The 23,012-nt window shown below is 50.8% G+C and overlaps 2 protein-coding genes across 44 annotated transcripts in view; both read left to right on the top strand.

Annotated features, from left to right (window-relative positions):
- The window catches only part of UROS (uroporphyrinogen III synthase), a 51,536-nt gene extending 39,041 nt beyond the window's left edge, over nt 1-12,495 (top strand). For 12 of the 43 annotated variants that reach the window (XR_003732771.2, XR_013397676.1, XR_001447358.3 and 9 more), the window contains one exon: nt 111-529. Coding sequence is in view for 29 of the 43 variants with exons in the window: in XM_028853288.2 (XP_028709121.1) it covers nt 111-248 (138 nt within the window). In the remaining 14 variants the exon portion in view is untranslated. 43 annotated transcript variants of the gene reach the window in all.
- Nucleotides 12,496-13,246: 751 nt separating this feature from the next.
- On the top strand, nt 13,247-22,566 carry MMP21 (matrix metallopeptidase 21). The gene is given in 7 exon segments (NM_001193756.2): nt 13,247-13,408; nt 14,710-15,244; nt 16,279-16,418; nt 16,676-16,817; nt 18,429-18,686; nt 21,329-21,501; nt 22,062-22,566. Coding segments are annotated over 7 exon segments (1,710 nt in total). The 3' UTR covers nt 22,362-22,566.
- Nucleotides 22,567-23,012: the final 446 nt, after the last annotated feature.

The following is a 23,012-nucleotide window of genomic DNA, read 5'->3' as shown; positions in this document are numbered from 1 at the left end:
AGTAACGTCCAACCGAAGGGCTGGCTGACGGCCCCTGCCCACATCCAGCCGCCTGCTGCCCCAGCCCCTGCTAGTGTGCTGAAGCCCTGTTTTCTCTTCTGTCTTTATAGTTTGCAGCCATCGGCCCCACTACGGCTCGCGCGCTGGCCGCCCAGGGCCTGCCTGTAAGCTGCACTGCAGAGAGCCCCACGCCACAAGCCCTGGCCACTGGCATCAGGAAGGCACTCCAGCCCCATGGCTGCTGCTGAGTCAGCCACCTGTCGCTTGCCCCATGCCGCCTCCCTGGGCTGGGCTGGCTCTGGATGGAGCTGGGCATTGGCAAAGGGCTCTCAGGAGCTGCTGCCATCAGACTCCTGCTTCAAGCCTGAGTGGAAGCATCTGAGGACCGGGGATCAGGACCTGACCTGGGGCTGGCCTCAGGCCCACGTGCACGTGACCACCCTCTGTGGAAGCCAGCTTGATCTCTAGCCCTGTGAGAGCTTCCTGTGCCCAGCAGGAAGGAAATAAAATAAACCACACTGGCTGCCCATGCTTACTGAGTGGTTACTATGTGCCATTTTAAGTGCAAAGCTATGTTCAGGGAGGAGACAGGTATGCCTACCTGTGATAACCCACAAACCTGCTCTGAATCAGAAAATTTGCTCTGTATGAAGTAGGTTTATTCATTCTATAAAAAGGACCGTGAAGTTCCTGCTTGTGAGCTATGGACAACTGTAGTTTAAATATAGAGAGACTTGCTTTCCCTCAAAGTTGCAACTGCAGCATTAGACGATGACACCATCTGCTCTCCCAGGAATCTGAGGGCTGGAGAGGTCAGTATGTACTGAGAAGAGGTTCGTGTGCAAATGCAGTGCCCTGTAGAAAGGCTTTGGAAATCTGTTCCCAAATTTCCTTCCCACTTCATTCCCAAAGTTCCCAAACTTCATTCCCAACTTAGCCTGGAATTTAGGCTGAGTTGACTGAAACCCAGACTTGTCTCTTGGTAGCATGTGGACTGGTGGTGGGAAGGCTCTGCCCACACGCCTCTGTTTCCTTGAAAGATCCGACTGAAAGGCATTTGGGCTCCACGTCTCTGATCTCCATTCCTCATAACATCCCTGAGGAGTGGACATTCCTATCATTCCATTTTTCTGGTGAGGAAACAGACTCAAGAGGGGAAATGATTTCTCAGGCTCACATAGCTAGTGAGTGGCAGAACCAGAACAAAATTAAAAGGGATGGATGAGCCTAAGCACTTAGACCTAGACTAATGAAATTCATCAGCCACCTCATATGAGATTCACGCTAGTAGAGAGGTTAGAATTCAGTGATAATTGTTCTCCAAATCTTGATGTGATTATACAGAAATTCTTTGAGAACTGTTCTAAAACTGGATTGTGGTGATGGTTCCATGAAGTGACCACTTGTCTCAGAAGATTAAGGAAAATAATTGGGCAAGCACTGTTTCATACACATTTTTCACCTTAGTACCAAAGTGAAATAGATTAGCCCATGAACTAAGAACCTGACTGTACGTTAGAACCACGTGATGTGCTTCTAAAATGAAATTGCTCAGGCCCCACCCCCCAGAGATTCCCCTGAATTGGTTTCTAGAATAAAGCCCAAGCAGCAGGAGGTATGAGACACTCTCCAGCTGCCTCCAGTGTGCACCCGTGTTTGGAAACCGCTGGATTACAGGAATGGGGTCCCCCATAGCTGGAGTGCAATCAGGAATGCCCTCATGTGTGGTGAAGAGGCTGGAGAAGCAAGACAAGCCCGTAAGTGAGGAAAGAGAAGTCCAAGCTGTAGGCAGACAAGAGCGGGAGGGATGTGTGGGCTTTGGAAGCACATGTTGTTGGAGGAGGAACAACACCCTGTTGCAGGGCAGGGAAAATAGGATCCTTTTCACAGCCTTAGGGGGTGGGGGACAGAATCAGGGACAAAGGTTCACTAAATGTCTGCATGCTAGTAAACACCATACGTGTGTCCTTTCATCCCCACACAACCCGAAGCCACCTTTTGAAGAGGATGTGAGGCTATCAGCAGTTCTGGCGAAGCCTTGTTTCAGATGGAGTGGGCCAGGGTATGGTTAAAGATGGTTCTGTTTGGGATTAGGAAGGCAGGGAGCTCGTGCACCAGCGGGAGATGAGCAAAGCAGCAGGTGCAGTGTCCTCGACCATTGCGTGAGTTGGGAGCCTGGGCTTTCTTTGGCAGTTGGGCTGGAGATTCCTTAGAACATGAGGGCTGAGTAGGCAAAAACTAGTTTGAAAGGGACTGTGGAGAAACCCTGGTTCTGAAGATATTGGTGGGACAGAAGGTAAGGTCTGTAATTACCCAGCTCAAGAAAGTGAAGCCCAGGGATGTCACACGTCACTTCTGCTCACCCTCCCACAGAACTACAGTTTCTGTTAAGGACAATAATTATGTTAATCATTCTATGGCTCAATGGCTAGATGGGAGTGAACAGAAGCTGGCATAAGGCTTTCCTTCAAAGATACAACTGCAGCATTAAACAGACCGTCTGATCTCCCAGGAATCTGAGGGGCTGGGAAGTCAGTATTTACTTAGAAGAGGTTCATGTGGCCGGGCGCGGTGGCTCACACCTGTAATCCCAGCACTTTGGGAGGCCGAGGCGGGCGGATCAGGAGTTTAAGACCAGCCTGACCAACATGGTGAAACCCCATCTCTACTAAAAATATAAAATTAGCCGGATGTGGTGGAGGGTGCCTATAATCCCAGCTACTCAGGAGGCAGAGGTTGCAGTGAGCCGAGATCATGCCACTGCACTCCAGCCTGGGAAACAAGAGCAAAACTCTGTCTAAAAAAAAAAGAGGTTCATGTGCAAATGTAGAGCCCTATAGAAAGGCCTTGGAAATCTGTTCCCAAACTTCATTCCCACATTTTAACAGATCCAGCTGTTCCTGATGTGCTGAGGAAAGTTCAGCTTTGAGTTTGTAGATGTTCTAGGTGCCTTCCCAGAGTCAATGTGGGAAGCCGGGTCGAAGCCAGAGTCTCACACGATACCATGAGCGGCAAATAGGGCCACCCAGGACAGTGAGTGAGTCACACCCCCAGCCCTGCCAGCTCCAGACAGAGTAATGCCCCAGCAGGCTGGGTGGCCAGCTTCCTTGTGTCCCTCCTGGGGATCAGAAGGGACAGAAGGGTGGGGTGGGAGAACACACTCAACAGATGTGCTGCACAGGGTTTTGCCACAGTTGTGTGACCTGCATTCCCTGTTCGCATCTGCTCTCACGTGCCTTCCCCTCCAGCTCCTGGACTCAGGAGAGTTGCTGAAGAAGTTTGTGCAGGGAAGGAATAAAGGATCACACAGGAATTTGAGAGCCAAAGTAGAGTGCAGCTGGCCCCCCAGGCTCAGGTGGGCTAGTGGTAAGAACTGAAGATGTTCCCTCTGGACCTTCCAGCCACAGCTCATTGGTGGGACATGTTCTCAGACACTCTTCTAAGTTTTTTGTGCTTTAACTCTTGAGTTACATGTGGTCACTCTCTTAATGAGTTAAGCGTTAGTACAACTTCCCTGTGAATAGAACGTAACAAAATAAAAACATTGTGTTTTATACAAGTCTTCAGAAAATAAACTAGCAGGAATCATTTTACTAAAAATTCTAAGAAAGTAGATGACAGGGATAGAGTCTGAGGTAGTCTCAATATTCATTACTCTGGAACAAGAATCCTTGATGTTCAGCAAAGTATGTGGCCATTTGGAATAAGAACTACATTTCCCAGCTTCCTTCGCAGGCAGGCAGTGATTAAGCTGTAGCCAAGGGGATGTAGTGAGATGCACACCCTTCACATCATTCTTCCTTTTTCCTGGAATACAGATAGAAGAGCTGGAGCTCCAGTAGCCATCTTGAGCCCTGAGATGACGTTGGGGAAAGGAAGTTTTCTAGAACAAGATGACACTGTGGGCACACAAACTATCCCAACTCTAGACTTCTTGAGTGTAAAAGATATATCAACTTCTATCTTGTTTAAGCCACTATGACTATGAGATTTTTCTTTTACAGTCAAATCTAAATGGTAAAATAATCAAGTGAGTTGGTAGAGTAAACATCAAGATATACCGTTTCCGAGTTTGAATAAAATGCTCTTTAAAGAAAGTCTCAGCCAGGTGCAGTGGCGCATGCCTGTAATCCCAGCACTTTGAGAGGCCAAGGCGGGTGGATCACTTGAGCCCAGGAGTTCGAGACCAGCCTGGCTGACATGGCAAAACCCCATCTCTACTAAAAATGCAGAAAGTTAGCCAGGTATGGTGGTGCACGTATGTAATCCCAGCTATTCAGGAGGCTGAGACAGGAGAATTGCTTGAACCCGGGAGGCGGAGGTTGCAGTAGGCCGAGATGGCACCACTGCACTCCAGCCTGGGTGACAGAGCGAGACTCAGTCTCAAAAAAAAAAAAAAAAAAAGAAAAGAAAAAAGAAATATTTGGTTACCAGAAGTCCCTCATAAACTTACTGTTGAATCTTTTTATCAAGTTCAATTTTAAGCTGTATATTTGCATATTATTTATAGATTTATGCCTTGTGCAATTATATAAAGTGTTTGAAAAGCAACTGAAACAACAAAAAGACTTCAGCAGTAGAAGAGTTCTAATTTTGATGAAATATTGATAAAACCTACAAAAGCTGCAGGAATGCATTTGCTCAGACAGTTTTCTTTCATTCTTACTGGTAAGCACTCTACTGATTGGAAGGTGTGCACAGTCCTTACGGGAGAAATGTATGTCTTTTATCATATTTATCTCGTTAAAAGAAAACCTTAGACAAATTACATTTGAGAGAGTTTGATTGAGCAAAGAATGATTTGCGGATTGGGCAGCCCCTAAACCAGAAAGGCTGAGAGGCTGCGGCGCTGCCTCGTGGTTGAAGATTTGTGGACAGAAAAAGGAAAGTGACGTACAGAAAATGGAAGTCAGATGCAAAAACAGCTGGATTGGTTACAGCTTGGCATTTGCCTTCTTTTGAACAGCGTTTGAGCTGTTGGCCACCTTTGATTGGCTGAAATTCAGTGATTGGTACAAGAGTAGGTTACAGCCTGTTTACACACCTAGGACAGCGCCCAAGCTGTATCCTACGAACAAGCTGTAACCTACTCTTGTACCCATAGCTGTAACTATTTAGGTTACAGTTCACTGTATACGGAGAATTCTTTAGGCTGGTCTTAAAACATGTAAGGAGGCAGCTTCAGGCTCAACGCTCTGAATTAAGAGAGACTTAAACATTTCTCTTCAACATCTCATTTAATCCTCAAAATAGCCCTAGCAGGTGGGTCCTACTACCTCCATCCTAGAGATAAGAAAAACTGGACTTGGAGGAATTTAATGCCATACACAAGGTTAAGTGAGGTGGAGGCAGGTTCGAACTTTGCTGACCAAGGGCTGAAGGAGAGTTAGATGAGGGGGTGTTCCCACGGGAACACTGGACTCCACCTCACCTTGGCAGGGCTCCCCCCAGGGCTGCAGGATGGGGGTCGTGTTCCTCAGCATGGCCTCTAAGCCCCCTTCTCAGCCTGGCTTGACTGCCCACAGCCCACGTGTGTGCGCAGCTCCAAACCGTGGCCACTCCACTTCTCTGACATTCTGAGACCTTGTTCTTCTCAGGGCATTTGTGGGCCCCTGAGAGCTGGACCTGTGCTTGTCTCTGCCCCCTGAGCCCCTAGCAGAGGCCTAGGACTCATAGGTGTGGAGGATAATGATCAGAATCCCCCCTTTGCCGTCAGCAATGCTTTTCCCAGATAAACTTCTCATCTCAGCCCCAGCAGCAAATCATGAGCAATATTATTTATTTCTCAGAACATGTTACACATTGTTTGTTAATCACCGGCATTAGGCTATTGACTCTACCTCCAGCAGGCTGCAGCAGCACTTTCCTCAGTGGTGAACACATCTGGAGGCAGCAGCTCAAACTCTCTTAACGGATGGGAGACTGAGGCTCCGAGGACAGGGCAGAGACGCCTCAGCGTCAACCTGCTTTTGGCGGCAGGACAGGAATTGGGCCTGGGCCTGAGATGGTTCCTTCCTACACCCTTCTCCAGGGTACCATGTCCACCTCGAAGCCTCCGGACCCTCTGACATGTAAGCCGTGCCCCCTCCCCAACCCGCAAAGAGACCCAGGCACAATGCGCTTATGGAAGCAGCTGCTGCTTGTTCTCAGCCTGATGGGTGTCCCTCAGGGGTGGCGCATGTGTAGCAGCTTTTCAGGAGTATGGGGGGTGATGGGAGCCAGGGGCCACGTGGTGCAGATGGGAGAGAGGCCAGCAGATGGGTCCAGCAGCAGTGGGTTGAGCTTTGCCGTGTAACCTCGGCGACAGGGGCTGTATTCTGCGTGGAAAATTCTGCATGATTCATAGCCACGGGGCCTGTCACCAAGCTGAGTTACTGAGTTACTTTACTCAGTGTTCATCGTGTCACTCAATTTCTGGACCTGGGGAGTTGGTAACTTTTTCCTCACCTCTCACCCAAACACCCCCAAGTCCTGTAAAAATTGCATTTCCAGGGGCGGAAAGGAGTCCCACGTAACCAGCCAGATCCCATCTCTGAGCCAGGCCAGACCGCTTCCTCCTCCCTCTGAGTCTGGTCTGCTTCTGGGGTTCTCTCTCTCGGTGTTTTACGGTTCTCCAGAGAAACGGAACCAGTACGATAGATGGAGAGAGAGAGAGAGACAGAGAGACTGAGGGCACTTAGGGGAATTGGCTCACATAATTCTGGAGGCCGAGGAGGCCAGCATCTGTGGGCTGCAAGCTGGAGACCCAGGAAAGCCGGTGCTTGCAGTTCAGCCTGAGCCTGGAGGCTGAGAGCCAGGGAGCTGGTGGCATGATTCCCAGTCTGCGTCTGAAGAAGGCCTGGGGAGAAGGCACCGCTTCTGTAAGTCCCGGGGTCTGAGGGCCCGGGAACCTGGATGGACAGGATTCAAGGGGCAGAGAAGATGAATGTCCCAGCTCAGAAAGTAGGAGGATTTACCCTTGCTCGGCCTTTTCATTCTCCTCGAGCCCTCAGTGGACTGGATGACACCTGCCCGCTGGTGAGGGTGGCTCTTCCTTACTGATTTAAATGCTCATCTCTCGCGGAACACCCTCACAGACACACCCAGGAACAGTGTTTTACCAGGTCTGTGGCTGTCCCTTGGCCCAGTCACACTGACGTACAGAATTTACCATCGTGCTTGGGAAATTTCAGCTTCTCCGCTGGTGTCGTTGCTGTTGCCCTGGCAGCTGCCCTGAGGAGAGCTGGGTTTGACCAGCAGACTGAGGGCATCTCCTCATCAGAGGGCCCCACTCTCAGAGCAGAACCAGTTGGAAGCTTTCTGAGGGATATCACCAGCAACAAAGAGCATCATTCTCATCCGGAGGCCAGGAGGCCTGGGTGTGCCTTGGCAGAGAAGTGCAGGCGGGTAGTAAAGGGGGCCTCCCTCCTGCAACTGCTGAGCAGCCCCCACGTGCATCCTTTGTGGGGAGGAACAAGCCCCAAACGCAGACCCTCGTGTGTATAAAACACAAGGAGATCTCCCGAGGGAGGCCGAGGGTCCTACACAGCCCAGAGATGGGGAAAAGGGTTTATTTGTGGGTGAAAAGGGACCAAAACGCAGTCTGGACAGAAGGGAATCAGGACAGACACTGGGAAGAGTCTGTCCCTCTCACAGGTGCACTATGCAGCTGGAAACGACAACAGGCCTGCCCTGGTGCCGATGGCATCACTTCCCAGAACCTGGGCCCCCGAGCTCTGCTCACTTTCAGAGTCAGAACTGACCCCTTGCTGAACATAAGGCTCAAAGATCTCCTGTGGGAACGACTGTTTCCAAATATTATTGTCCAACTGTACTAAGAATATGCAAATCCAGGCTGGGTGCAGTGGCTCGTGCCTGTAATCCCAACACTTGGGGAGGCTGAGGTGGGCAGATTGCTTGAGTCCAGGAGTTCAAGACCAGCCTGGACAACGTGGCAAAACCATCTATCTACAAAAACATACAAACATTAGCTGGGCATGGTGGCTCACACCTGTAGTCCCAGCTACTTGCAGGAGGCTGAGGTGGGAAGATCACTTGAGCCAGAGAGGTCACAGCTGCAGTTGAGCTGTGGCTGTGCCACTGCACTTCAGCCTGGGTAACAAAAAAGAAAAAAAAGAAGCCATTTTATAAATGATGAATGTTTTAGAGGAAAAAAATTTCAATTATTCCACTGACCATTAGGTTATGCATCTCATGGCTTAAAAGAGATTCTAAAAGCTCCAAGCCAAACCCTTGCCCAGTCTCAGAAATGGGAAGTGGCCTGCACAGAGCAGGAACCAGTTTGTGCAGGAGCCCCTGTCCCTCATGTTGTCTTTCTTGTAGGTCACGTGTCTTCCTCTGACGTTTTCCCTCCTAAATCCAATTGATTTCCTTGAAATCCAGTTAACCTGGAATGAGCAATTTGTTTAATCAAACATTCTCAGCCTTGAGCAGCCAGTACATTCCAAAGCTTAGTAATAATGGGAGAGAAGAATCCTCCAAAAGAAGAGCAAACGTCCACATGGTGAACATACTTCCCCAAGTCAAGCACCCAAGCTGCATGAGGTCACCACACCATAAAGTTTCTTAAAGAATAATAACTTTAGGGAACAAGACCCTTCAGTAATGAAGCCCTCAAGCCTATGATCCCTGTCTTAGTCCATTTGTGATGCTATACCAAAATACCTGAGACTGGGTCATTTATAAATAATAAACAATTTTTTTCACAGTTCTGGAGGCTGGGAAGTCCAAGAGCAAGACTTGGTGTCTGACAAGGGCCCGGTTTCTGTTGCCAGATGGTGCCTTGAACACTGCGTCCTCATATGGCAGAAGGGCAAAGGGCTGAACGCACTCTGAAGCCTGGCTTCTAAGGGCAGGAGGGTAGAGCCTTATGATTCAATCACCTCCTCAAGGCCCCACCTCTTAATACAGTTGCACTGGGATTAAGTTTCAACATGAATTGTGGAGGGGACATGAACATTTAAGCCACAGTAATCCCTAAGGGGAATCATCTTACCCCCACTGGGGAGAGCTGTCATGCAAGTTTTCAGATTTGACTTTCAGAAGCACCGTCTTTGACCAGAGCTGGTGGAATGGACAGAACTGCCAGGCTTCAAGCAGAACAGGGATCGTGGTGGGTGCCCAAGCTCCTCCTGAGTACCCCTTTCCAGCATCCCAGGTCCCGCCTTTCCCCCTGCAGCGTTGGGTGTGGGCCCAATGAGGAATGGATCTCCGAGGTCACAGCTCAGGACTGTGCCTTCCCCGGGAAGCCCGGTGTCCTAGAGCCCAGGAAAGTGTCCTAGGGTGTGGCACAGTCAGAAAAACACAGAGGAGTTGACGATGGCCAGAGGGTTTCACCCCAGGAGACACAGCCTACACCAACCTCAGAACTGCACAGAGGTTCTTCAAAAAGTAGCCACTCCTGGCATTGTCCATTCAAAATGTTCCAGCTGAACTTACAGTGAACCCAGACTCCTCATTTGCCCTATGGGTCCTTTCGCATCTGACCTTCACCTGCTCCTCTCCATCCTCCCCTGCCAGCTCACTCCTCCCAGTCACCTCCAGCCAGGCTGTTCTTTCTTCCCTACTATTGTAGCTTTGCCCAGCCGGTCCCAGCCTCAGGGCCTGTGCACTTGTCCTTTCCTGGCCTAAAATGTATGCCACTCCCGAATCTCAAACCCCCAGTTACATGTGACTGAGTCCCTCTGATCTTTCTGCTGTTGCCCAGATTTCATCTGCACAAGAGGTCTTTCCTGCTCACCTGAATATTCACTCTTCCCCATAGACACTCACTTTCCCTAACTCTATTCCTAGCACCTGTCATTATTGGAATTTTTCATTTCTTTTTTGCTTATTGTCTGTCTTCCCTACTTAGAATCTACATTCCATGAGGGTAGGTGTGATGGTTAATACTGAGTGTCCACTTGATTGGATTGGAGGATCCAAAGTATTGATCCTGGGTGTGTCTGTGAGGGTGTTGCCAAAGGAGATTAACATTTGGGTCAGTGGGCTGGGACAGGCAGACCCACCCTTCATCTGGGTGGCACCATCTAATCAGCTCCAAAAATATAAAGCAGGCAGAAAATCGTGAAAAGACTAGACTGGCTTAGCCTCCCAGCCTCCATCTTTCTCCCATGATGGATGCTTCCTGCCCTTGAACATCAGACTCCAAGTTCTTCAGCTATGGGACTAAGACTGGCTTCCTTGCTCCTCAGCTTGCAGACGGCCTACTGTGGGACTTTGTGACTGTGTGAGTTAACACTACTTAATGTATCTACCCTATTCGTTCTGACCCTCTAGAGAACCCTGACTAATACAGTAGGGAATGAATCCATCATGTTCATTTCTGTATTCCCTGTCTGTAGGACAGTAATAAGTATTTGCTACATGATGACTGAATGAATAACTAACGGATAGCCCCACACAGGCCTGTGCACACCTGCTCTTCTTGGAGACCTTTGACATAAAATTCTAAGTTTTCATCTGCAAAATCACAGTGCCTAAAGAACTTTAATTCATTTCCTGCAAGCTCTCTGGATACTGGGGTAGAAATTCCTGCAGCAAACCTGAACCTCTACTTACTTTTGCCTCCCCATACTCTGCCTTTCCCCTGCCCTTCCCGTGCCCTTCCCCTGCCCCTGAGGGTCAGCCCCTGCAGGCATCTGTGTGACCCACCAAGAAGAGAGGAGGAACAGGAAATACTCAAGGAAGTGGGAGATGAGGAGGCTGCTGTGCAGCGCAGGAGCCCACGGAGAAGGGGCGTAGTCATGAGTTTAAAGGAAATAGATGAGCAAATGTGTGCTCAGCATGATGGAGGAGACAGAAAGCCAGATCCGCCCAGGGCACGGCCCCAGTGCAGGGGTGGTGGGAGGCTCTCAGGCAAGGGCTTGGTCGGCATCTTTGGGATCTGAGCTGGACAGAGTAAAAACCAAGGATCCAAGATAGGTGGGTGAGGCAGAAGGACCCTCAGGACCCTCGGTGCAGTTGGGACTCAGAGGACCATGTGGTAGGGACAAGAGGGTGAGAAGCTACAAGGAGAGCCAGCGGTGGGCTTCAAGGGCTGCCTATGCCTGTAGGATCAGAGGTGCAGCAGTCCAGGGGGTGCCAGGGCTGGGCCAGGCCAGGCCATGGGTGACTCGAGTGGAGTGGAGGTGAGAATCTTCAGATCACAGTCATGGGGGGGTAGGTCAAAGCAACGCACCAGTCATTCACAGGGATGCCAGGGTCACTCAGGACAACGGAAGGACCTGGAATATAGGAGAACTCTGCAAGAAAAGGGACGAAGGCATCTTGGGGAGAGAACAGCCACTAGGAAGGCTGGAGGTGACCCAGAAAACTGTCATGAGGCTCACAGGAGCAGGGCGCTTCCCTGAGTGGAGGCGGCCATCAGGGACGGAAACACCCATCCTGCTCCTTGACCTGTGCAGCCTTCACCAGAGAGAGAAGGGCAAGCCGTAGTCTCTACTGGAGACACGTCTTAGGGAACGAGGAACATGTTACGGGTCCTTCTGGGGACAGACTAAGCGTTTAGTGGCCTGTATTAGGGTTGTCTAACTGCTGCACCCACCAACCCCAAATCTTAGGCTCCAAGCAATAAAGTTGTTTCTTGCTCCTGTCACAGAGCAGTCAAGGGTTTGCGGGTGGCCTTCCACAAGGGGGTTCAGGGATCCAAGCCACTTCTGCGGGATGCTCTGCATCTGGTCAGGAGTTGAGGGAAGAAATCACAGAGAATACGAGGGTGGTCTTAGAGTTCAGGCCTGCAAGTGGCACACCTCACTCTATCCATTTTTCCCCCCTTTTGAAACAGGGTCTCATTCTGTCATCCAAGTTGTTGTGCAGTGGCGTGATCTCGACTCATTTCAGCCTCAGCCTCCTGGGCTCAAGTGATCCTCCAGCCTCAGCTCCCCCATGTAGCTGGAACTGTCGGCACGCACGCCACCACACCTGGCTAATTTTTGTATTTTTAGTAGAGATGGGGTTTCACCATGTTGCCCAGGCTGGTCTTGAACTCTTGCTGGTCTTGAACTCCTGGATTCAAGCAATCCACCCCCTTGGCTTCCTAAAGTGTTGGGATTATAGGTGTGAGCCACCACGTCCGGCCCATGCCGAGCTAATTTTTAAACATTTTTTGGTAGAAATGAGGTCTCACTGTGTTGCCCTGGCTGGTCTCAAACCCCTGGTCTCAGTCCTCCTGCCTCAGCCTCCCATAACGCTGGGATTGTGAGTCTGAGCCACTGCACCTGGCCTCTCCATATTTCTATGATTCTCCATATTCCCATGGACAGCTGTGGCCCAGTCAGTCTGTGCTCTCTGGAGGACGTCTGCTCAAATAAAAGCCCAGTTCAGGGAAGGTTCTGTCTTCAGGATCCCAGAGAAACTTGAGGCTTCTCCATGAGGGGAAAGTGAGCGGGCCGAGGTGATTGTAGTTTATCCTCATATACGGATCTCTACCCACAGAATGGGGCACTGTGCAGTCATTAACTAGAACGATAAACACTTACATTCAGAAACAGAAAAGTGCCTGTAACCTTGTGCTGACTTGAAAGGAATAGAGACTAGAGTTCATGTAAAATGAGAGACACACACAAATACTTTTCTAGGCACCTGCTCATATGTATCTGCAAGAATGTTCACTGAAATGTCACCACCATAATCACAGAATTTCTTCGTCATTCTCAGTACTTTTACAATTTATACTATCTACTGAGAAGATCTCCTTTATATAAAGTGAAACAAAAAGAAGAAAAGCTACACAAAAAAAGTCTGAGTAACAAACTAAAACTCTCCAAACCCCAGTTCGCCAAGAAAAAAAAAGCGACCCAAACTGTAAGCAAACTAACGGTCAGCGTTTTTAAACTCAGGCTCAGATCTGAGAGGCACGTTGTTAGGGGTGCAGTCTCGTGCCTCTGTTAATTCCACAGCTCATTTAGCGGCAAACTTGCCCACAGTACATCTCCATAGAAATGGGATCCACAGGCACTGGCAACTGTAGGATGTCATTACCCGGGGAGGTGGCAAACTCCGGAGGCTGAGAGGAGTTCTCACGCCAACAAGAAAGGTGAGCCTGGGGTCTTCAAAGGCAGCACGCCCATGGCCTGCCACGTGGCCTCCTAGTGGGCACACTTCAGGGCTGGGTGAGAAATGCTTGGAAACCTGGGTGCTCCCTCCTGGGCAGCTTATAAAAGCCACCCTAGGTTCTGCTCCTTAAGGAGAGGTGACGGGGACGGGGACGAAGCAGGCAGGGAGGGCAAGGGTTCAGACCAGGCCAATGCTCGCCGCCTCCATCTTCCGTCCGACACTGCTGCTCTGCTGGCTGGCTGCTCCCTGGTCCACCCAGCCTGAGAGCCTCTTCCACAGCCGGGACCGCTCGGACCTGGAGCCATCCCCACTGCGCCAGGCCAAGCCCATTGCCGACCTCCACGCTGCTCAGGTAGGAGGAAGCTGGAAGAATAGCAACACCCCCAGGCACACGCACGTGCACACAGGCACATGCACATGCTCTCACAGGCACAGGCACGTGCACACGCACGCACAGGCACAGGCCAGGATGGCGACTGTGCCGAGGCAGAGAAGGGCCACGCAGGCTGGGCTGGGAGGGAGGAGTGGCTCCTGTGGCTCCTATTGAACAACCATGAATCCAATGTTAACCTGATTCGACAACCCCACAGGTCAGCCCTAGTGAGAGAGAAATGTCCATGCACAGACAACAGACTGAAATGCCAAGTGCCTTTCCAAAGGCAAGCATGTGATACTGTAGTGGCCAAGGCACTGTCGGAAGGTTTTCTGTGGCTGCTCACCATGCCAGTCTCTGGATGTAGAGAAGGGGACAGCCCTGCAAGGTTCCCCAACACCGCAATAGTGAGGATCCTAAGAGAGCTGTCTGGGGTGGCATCCGTGGACCTCACCTGAGTCTGTGGTGAAACACCCAGAGGTCTGATGCAGCCGATCCCCTCCTCCAGAGAGTCGTGGTTGGGGACAGGGAGTGGACCCATGAGGTCCCTTGACCTGCCCTGGCACGTGGTCCTGTGGTCACCATAGGCCAGGAGCTGATGCTCAGGGTCAAGTCCAATCCCCAGCTCCCATGGTGCCCCAGAGGCCAGGGCAGAGAACAGGAGAGCCGCCCTGTAGCCAGGCCCTCAGCACCATGGGGGCCGCCGACCTCCCTCTCTCTGTGCGGCCATGAGGAAGCCCCCGGGTCCTCAAACCCAACCACTGCCAAGCCCCTCAGTTCGAACTCCCAGCTCTCAGGACATGCCTCACCCTGGCCTTCTCTGCGGTGTGGCCACGCCCGGCCTTCCTTGGCACCCCCACCTGCCCCCCACGACCCGCCCCGCATGGCCTCGGGGAGCCGTCTTCCTTCCTCACTGCGCCGACCTCTTACCTCCTCCCGGCACTCGCCCACCCCGCTGCCCAGGTCTCCTGCTCCTCGGGCCCTGGGGCGCCTCTGACTCAGCCTGGTGCCCATCCAGGGCCCGCACTCAGGACGGCGCCCAGGACTCGCTCCCTGTCTCCTGTCTCTGTCCCTCACTGCTGCTCTCTCTGTATCTCCCTCCCTCCCTATTTCTATTGCTATCTCCGTCTGTCTCTCCCTGGCTGCCTCTCTGCTTCTGTCTGTCTCTTTGTGTCTCTGTGTCTCTCCCCATGTCTCTGTCTCTCTAGACTCTGGGGCAGGGCAGCCCGGGAGGGCCCGGACCGAGGCGGCCCAGATGAGGGTGCCTTTCTCTCCCCCAGCGGTTCCTGTCCAGATACGGCTGGTCGGGGCTGCGGGCGGCCTGGGGGCCCAGTTCCGAGGGGCCGCCGGAGACCCCCGAGGGCGCCGCCCTGGCCGCGGCGGTGCGCAGGTTCCAGCGGGCGAACGCGCTGCCGGCCAGTGGGGAGCTGGACGCGGCCACCCTGGCAGCCATGAACCGGCCGCGCTGCGGGGTCCCCGACACGCGCCTACCGCCCCCCGTCGCCGCGTCTTCGCCCCCCGGCCCGCCCCCCAGAGCCCGCTCCAGGCGCTCCCCGCGGGCGCCGCTGTCCGTGTCCCGGCGGGGTTGGCAGCCCCGGGGCTCCCCCGACGGCGGGGCCGCCCGGGCCTTCTCCAAGAGGACGCTGAGCTGGAGGCTGCTGGGCGAGGCCCTGAGCAGCCAGCTGTCCGCGGCCGAGCAGCGGCGCATCGTGGCGCTGGCCTTCAGGATGTGGAGCGAGGTGACGCCGCTGGATTTCCGCGAGGACCTGGCCGCCCCCGGGGCCGCGGTCGACATCAAGCTGGGCTTTGGGAGAGGTAAGAGCGCCCCGGGCTCCTGGCCTTCCTGCCCCAGCCCCTTGGGGATCCTGGCGCACCTACCCCCGCCTCGGCCACCTGCAGAATAGGGGGATAAGCCCTCCCGGCCTGTCCCAGGCGCACCTGTCAGCAGGCAGAAGCCTCCGGTCAGCGTCCTCTTGTCAGAATCGTGGTCACCCCGCAGAGAACCCGGTGTGGCCTATGGGGACACTACGGCCGGCCCTGGGCGCAGGCTGCTGCCCGGGCTGCTCCTCAACGTCCCACTCGGCTCCCTGCCTGTGCCTCCAGCTTCCTAGGGAGCAGCAGCCGGGCCTCGGGACAGGCCGGGGTCAGGCACAGGTGCCACCACCTCCCCCGTACAAACGGACAAATGCGGGACAAAATACCTTGGACATCTAGCAACAGAAGTGTTAAGGGGCAGACCGAGCAGAAGAGGTGACCACTGCCACCTGGAATTGGGTGCTGGCGCCCCCAGGAATCAGGTCTTGGTCTAGACTCAAGGATGGCTGGGATCTGGGATGCCCAGAAAAAGGCGCCCAGAATGGAGAGTGGATGGGGCGTGGAAGTGGTCAGAGACAAGCAGCAAGCAGACAAGCCGCTTTTCAGCCCCATCGGTGACCCAGGGGTGCACAGGGCTGTCTTCTGGTCTCACTGGGTTAATGTCCCAGGGTGAGAAGTACAGGGACACGGTGGGCTGAAAAAGACAAATTTTAAGGGACCCGGCTTCCAGTATTTCATGACCTCCGCAGAGGCGAGGATCCGGCCCTGATCTTGTCCGGGTGAGGCCTTTTTGCCATCTTCCCAGGCCCCCTCTGCTCTGCTCCCAGGCATTTGGTGCCTGCTGGTCTCTGTCTCTGACAGTAAACACGGTTTATAAACAAACCGTCTCCCACCCTCCTCACATTGAGGACTTAATCCAGGAGCTGTCGCTCTGTCTGCCTCTGCTGCCGGTTCCTGGAGGCTGGGGACCCCCTAGGTGAGGAGTCTGTATGTGGGGCACTCATCCTGCACCTGGACCTTCTCCCCCTCGCCAGGCCGGCATCTGGGCTGTCCACGGGCCTTCGATGGGAGCGGGCAGGAGTTTGCACACGCCTGGCGCCTAGGTGACATTCACTTCGACGACGACGAGCACTTCACGCCTCCCACCAGTGACATGGGCATCAGCCTTCTCAAGGTCAGTGGTCCTGAGCCGCTCGTGTTGATAAGACACCAGCAGTGCTCATGGGCCGACGTCCAAAAAGTCCAAGCTTTTCCCATGTAGCGTCTGCATCCTCTGAGGAGGTAAATCTGTGTCTGACGACGGCTCCCCAGTTCCACTGGTGCTCCCCTCTTCACAAGCACCGCTCCTCTCGAAACACAGGCCTGCGTCTGTTACGCAGGGATCCATCGCCCAGGCTTCACCTAGCGCCCATGGTGTGTGTCCCCTTCTAGGTGGCCGTCCATGAAATTGGCCATGTCCTGGGCTTGCCTCACACCTACAGGACGGGATCCATAATGCAACCAAATTACATTCCCCAGGAACCTGCCTTCGAGTTGGACTGGTCGGACAGGAAAGCAATTCAAAAGCTGTATGGTAAGACTGCTGGGGAGGGCATCCCTGAGCTCGCGGAGGACCCCGCTCACTCCTCACCGGGAACCTGGGTCCAAGAGCACAACGTTGTACAACTCATGTCACCCAAGGGTAGCCGTCCTCTAGCTCCCTGATGCCATTCTCTCAGTTAAAAGTGGTTCTGCCCAGTTGACAGCCAGTCCCTCCTGTGTCCTGTCTTCCACATGCCACATGCATTTCCAGGGAGGACAGTGAACGCAGTGTTTTTCTCAACACAAGCAGGCCCCCCCACCCATGCTATGGCATCCCACCAGAGACGCACACACTGGAAGCCCTGGGAGTTTACTGCAATCCCAAAGAAACTGAGTTTAGCCTGGCCAGGATAAGCTCTAATCTCTATTTAAAATCGTTTAGGCCAAACGTTCTAGTGGTTGATTAAAGTGGTTAGTGGCCCAAGGGAATAAAGCTGTCCTCCTCTTTTCCATTCAGAGGTCCCTAGGCTGGGCACAGTGGTTCACGCCTGTAATCCCAGCACTTTGGGAGGCCGACGTGGGCGGATCCTTGATGTCAAAAGTTCGAGACCAGCCTGGCCAACATGTTGAAACCCTGTCTCTACCATAAATACAAAACTTAGCCGGACGCAGTGGCACACGCCTGTTATCCCAGCTACTTAGGAGGCTGAAGCAGGAGAATTGCTTTAACTCATGAGGTAGAGGTTGCAGTGAGCCAAGATTGCACCACTGCACTCCAGCCTAGGTGACAGAGGGAGACTCTGTCTTGAAAAAAAAAGGTCCCTAACAGAGACCAGCCCATTTCTGTTCTCACATCCCCCCGTTCTCAGCACTGTGTGTCTTTGGAGACAATAACAGGCAGGACACACGGACTTGCCCCAGTGGAAACCTTACTCTTACATGAGCCCAGAATCAAACTTCTTCCCGCTAATGAAGTCAAATTGCCGTTAAGGCGTCAAGGGAGGCATTCACTAGCTATATTTAGGGTGGTCAACCATACATAACTTTGCATCCAAATTGAGATGCTTCTCAGAGGGGCCTGGGACACTGTGAAGAATGAAGCCACAATGTGCCTGTGAACCAGGACTGTAGCAGGCAGCTTGGCACCTCCAGCTCCCTCTGCTCACCACCTCAACCTTTTTTTTTTTTTTTTCCCAAGATAGGGTCTCACTGTATTGCCCAGGCTGGAGTATAGTGGACTGATCTCAGCTCATTGCAGCCTCAACTTCTCAGGCTCAAGCAATCCTCCCACCTCAGCCTCCCAAGTAGCCTGTGCCAAGGGACCACAGGCACGTGCCACCATACCCAGCTAATTTTTTTGTGTGTGTATATATATATGTGTGTGTGTGTGTGTGTATATATATATATATATTTTTTTTTTTTTTTGGTAGACAGTGGGTTTCACCATGTTGCCCAGGCTGATCTTGAACTAACCAATCTTGCCTCGGTCTCCCAAGGTGCTGGGATTACAGGCATGTGCCACTGTACCTGGCCTCACTTCAGTCTTACATGGTGTCTTACTTTAAGGTGTTTTTATAGAAAGCCCCAGCTTTGCAACTGTCTTCATTCAAGTCACACATGAAAATATGTTTCTGTACCATGTGACAAGTGACTTTTTTTTAAGGCTCCTGTGAGGGATCATTCGATACTGCATTTGACTGGATTCGCAAAGAGAGAAACCAATATGGAGAGGTGATGGTGAGATTTAGCACATATTTCTTCCGCAACAGCTGGTACTGGCTTTATGAAAATCGAAATAATAGGACACGCTATGGGGACCCTATCGAAATCCTCACTGGCTGGCATGGAATCCCAACATACAACATAGATGCCTTTGTTCACATCTGGACATGGAAAAGAGATGAACGTTATTTTTTTCGAGGTACAGATTCTTCATGGATGGTTCAATTTCCCTTGTTAAATGAATGCACTCAGAAGGAATGTCTTGAGCCGCTACCAAGGAATCTGTTGTAATGCTCTCGTCATTACTTGCTTAATTTTTATCTGCTCCATCAGACTGGAAGCTCTGAGGGCACAAGGATTAGGTTCTATTCTGGTTTTTTGTTTGTTTGTTTCTGAGACAGAGTTTCACTGTTACCCAGGCTGGAGTGCACAATCATGGCTCACTACAGCCTCGACCTCCTGGGCTCAAGTGCTGTTCCCACCTCAGCCTCCTGAGTAGCTGGGACCACAGGCACACACTACTACACTTGGCTTAATTAAAATATATATATATATTTTTTGTAGAGATGGGAGTCTCACTGTGTTGCCCAGGCTAGTCTTGAACTCCTGGCTTCAAGCCATCTTTCCACCTTGGCCTCTCAAAGTGTTGGGATTACAGGGGTGAACCAGTGCACCCAGCCCCTGATCTTCTTAAGACGGCACTAAGTCACCGAATGAGTGAATGAACTCTACTAGGTACTAAGGTGGCTGCCAAAAAACTGTAAGAAAGGGCCCTGCCCTGCAGTTTTAATCTGGTTCTGGTGGGAAAAAAAAATACCTTGGACATCTAGCAACAGAAGTGTTTTTAAGGGGCAGACCGAGCAGAAGAGGTGGGACCACTGCCACCTGGAATTGGGTGCTGGCGCCCCAAGAATCAGGTCTTGGCCTAGACTCAAGGATGGGTGGGATCTGGGATGCCCAGAAAAAGGCACCCAGAATGAAGAGTGGATGAGGGCGTGGAAATGGTCAGAGACAAGCAGCAGAAGCAAAGCCGTGGGGCTGGGAGTGAAAAAGCCGCAGAGCTGTGAGAGTGGGGTCCATCAAAGCTGGCGACGGACTTACCCGGGATGAGGTCAGGCTAGAAAGGCAGGTTGGTCCAACCACAGAGGGCCTCAAATGCCAGGGCCAGGGCTGGACTTTGCTGAGCAGGCCATGAGCCATCAATGGCGATTGCTCAACAGGGAAGGTCAGTGTTTTGCTGGAAGACAGAAACTGATGTGGTGGAGCCTGGGGGGGTCATGGGGAACACAGAAAGAAAGGCAGGTCTGGGACTCTTACTACCGCTGCTCCTTACTCACCCCCGGTCTCATCCAGTACCCTGGGCCCGGTGCACGAAGCATGCTGCCTTTGCAAAACCAGACAGCACAGAGTCCGATCATAAACATGATTTTGTGGTCACTGCTTTTTCCTTCCCCTTTCCTACCCAGAGACAAGTTGTATAGCCCCTCTGCCTGAATCCTGGTAAATAACCATAGGGCTTTCAATTGCTCAAAAAGACTTAACAAGGCAAGAGCCAAACGGAATGAACTTTATATGCAAATTTTACCATAAGGATCCTGTATATAAATTTGGTCTCAGTTTTCCTTCATATCACACAAAGGAAGAATTAGTTCAGTACATAAAGAAATTGCCTTACAGCTGACTTTTTTTAGTTGAGGTCTTTCAGAGTTGGAAGCACATCTTTCAGGGTTTTAAGAAGTTCCAAACTAGAATTTATGTTGGCAACACTCAAAGAATCTTAATTACAGATTTAGGTCATCATAGGATAACTGCTACAATACAGCTGTATTTTATTCTTGGAGCTTTAAAGACATCTTAATTTGCTATGAATAATTTGGATTAAAAGAAATTCCTATTAGAGTGAACTGCATCTCTAACTGGACATACATCGCATTGTTCTCAATAGTGAACTTTTCCAAGTGTATTAAATATTTGGTTGCTAAGGAACGTACCGCTTGGGGAGTTCTGTGAGCTGTGAACACCAAATTATCTGAGTGGATTTAGTCTATTCCGTTGGCAAGATACCAAATATTCAGGATTAGGAACTAACAAGAAGAGGCTAAAATAAACTCCTACTGATTTAGAGCACGAAATGAGCGTTCGAACTCTGAAACAAAATGGAGCGAAGTTCCATTTCGTAGGACAGTGGGCAGCCTCTCCGGAGTGGAATTTGAGAGTCCTGACTTGCATTCCTGGCTCAGCCTAGGCGGTCTGAATGTGGACAAGTCACTTCAGCTCTCTACTCCAGTGTCCTTATTTGTAAGGTGGGTGTGGTGGGGGGACTAGAGGACTCTCAAACACTCAAGGTATAATCCAATCATAAGGATCATGATTTCTTCAGTAACAAGAGGGCTTATATTGATTAGGATAGGAAAGTGATTCCAAGCCTTGGGCCACTAACATTAAAAGGAACATCTTTAGACTGTAAAGGAATTAGAAAAAAACATTAAGATACTAAGGTAAAAAAGACAGGATTTTTGCTGTTTTGTTTTTGCTTTTGATGAGGGCTGGGAGGATGACGTTCATGGGGCGGGGTTTCCTTTTGCTGTGAAAGGCAACCAACATTCCAACTGCAGCAGTGACGGTCAAGAAAAATGCACTTCCTGGGTTAAATGTAGGACTAATTCAAGACCTCGGAAATCGCGGAGTGGAGGCTTCACTCAGACGCCGAAAGCCCTGCTTTCTCCTAGAATCATGGCAACACATTGTACAGGATTGGCTGAGACCTAGATTAAAGCTGTCCGCTTTGTCACATGATTTAATAGTAATAAACCATATGCACGTATTTTGTTTGGCTCTCAGGAAATCAATACTGGAGATATGACAGTGACAAGGATCAGGCCCTTACAGAAGATGAACAAGGAAAAAGCTATCCCAAATTGATTTCAGAAGGATTTCCTGGCATCCCAAGTCCCCTAGACACAGCCTTTTACGACCGAAGACAGAAGTTAATTTACTTCTTCAAGGAGTCCCTTGTAAGTAGAAGGCTCTTCAGCCGAGCAATGCTTCTGTCATCCCTAATAGAGACTGGCCAGATGGTCAAGTTTGTATTTAAAAGCTGTACTTGGCCTGCCACAGTGGCACATGCCTGTAATCCCAGCACTTTGGGAGGCCAAGGTGGGCAGATCGCTCAAGTCCAGGAGTTTGAGACCAGTCTGGACAACATGGTGAAACCCATGTTTCGGTCTCAACAAAAAATACAGAAATTATCCAGGTGTGGTGGCACATGCCTGTGCTCCCAGCTGCCTAGGAGGCTGAGACGAGAGGATCACTTGAGCCTGGGAGGTCGAGGCTGCAGTGAGCTGTGATTGCACCACTGCACTGCAGTCCATCTGGGCAAGAGTGAGACTGGGTACAGAAAAAACCCAAAAAACTTGTACTCACTTCAGATCTAAATAGCGATGGCAGAGCATGATAGAAAATTAAGAAGTTCAAGTCTAAAGAATTTGGTACAAAGTCTTGTCTCGTTGTTATAAATTAACCTAAAAATATTAATGATTTTCAGAAGAGCCAGTCTATCTTATTTGCTTTGCAGGTATTTGCATTTGATGCCAACAGAAATCGAGTACTTAATTCTTATCCAAAGAAGATTACTGAAGTTTTTCCAGCAGTAATACCACAAAACCATCCTTTCAGAAATATAGATTCCGCTTATTACTCCTACGCATACAACTCCATTTTCTTTTTCAAAGGCAATGCATACTGGAAGGTAGTTAATGACAAGGACAAACAACAGAATTCCTGGCTTCCTGCTAATGGCTTATTTCCTAAGAAGTTGATTTCAGAGAAGTGGTTTGATGTTTGTGATGTCCATATCTCCACACTGAACATGTAATAAGAAAAAGTGGGAAATGGAGTCATAGGACTTCGCTAAGAGAAAAATTCTGATATTGTTTACAAAGAAAACCAGATTTTCAGTAGCTAAAGCAAATATGGCACTGTAAGTTAAAACCCAATGGGAAAAGCCTTAGTTGAACTTTTAAAATACTTCATTTAAAAATCAGTTGCTCAGGGAAAACATAATTCATAACCTAGAAAGGCTAAAAAAACCAAAGAAACCCAAAAACTAAGCATCCAATGATCTTTGCCTGCTTCCTACTCTGTGGGGCTCCGCCCATCCCAACTGTTTGCCCACTTGATTAATGGGAGTTGGAAGGGTGGCCAGAGCCCTGGGTCAAGCTATGAAGGAAGGAGATGGCACGGAGATGATTTTACTGAGGGATGTAATGGGAAAGTCATGGGATTCAAATGGATTGCCCTCCATAGTCCCTGTCAGAATGACATTTCTCTAAAGGCAGTGTACAAAAGGTTTTCACGTTTATTTCTCTCTTGATCTTCACAGCTCTGTCAGCATGGCAGGATGGATGCTACTGTACACATTTCCAGTCACATTAGCCAAAGTTCATCTGTTGTATCCTGCCAAAAGTCAAACCCAATGGTAGCTCTGGGCCCTCATCTCCAACTCCCAGCCCAGGGCCCTCTGCAC

The sequence above is a fragment of the Macaca mulatta genome, chromosome 9 (genome assembly GCF_049350105.2).
Source record: "Macaca mulatta isolate MMU2019108-1 chromosome 9, T2T-MMU8v2.0, whole genome shotgun sequence".
Lineage (NCBI taxonomy): Eukaryota > Metazoa > Chordata > Mammalia > Primates > Cercopithecidae > Macaca > Macaca mulatta.
The sequence above is the reverse complement of the archived record's forward strand: the minus strand, read 5'-3'. Positions and strand labels throughout refer to the sequence as shown.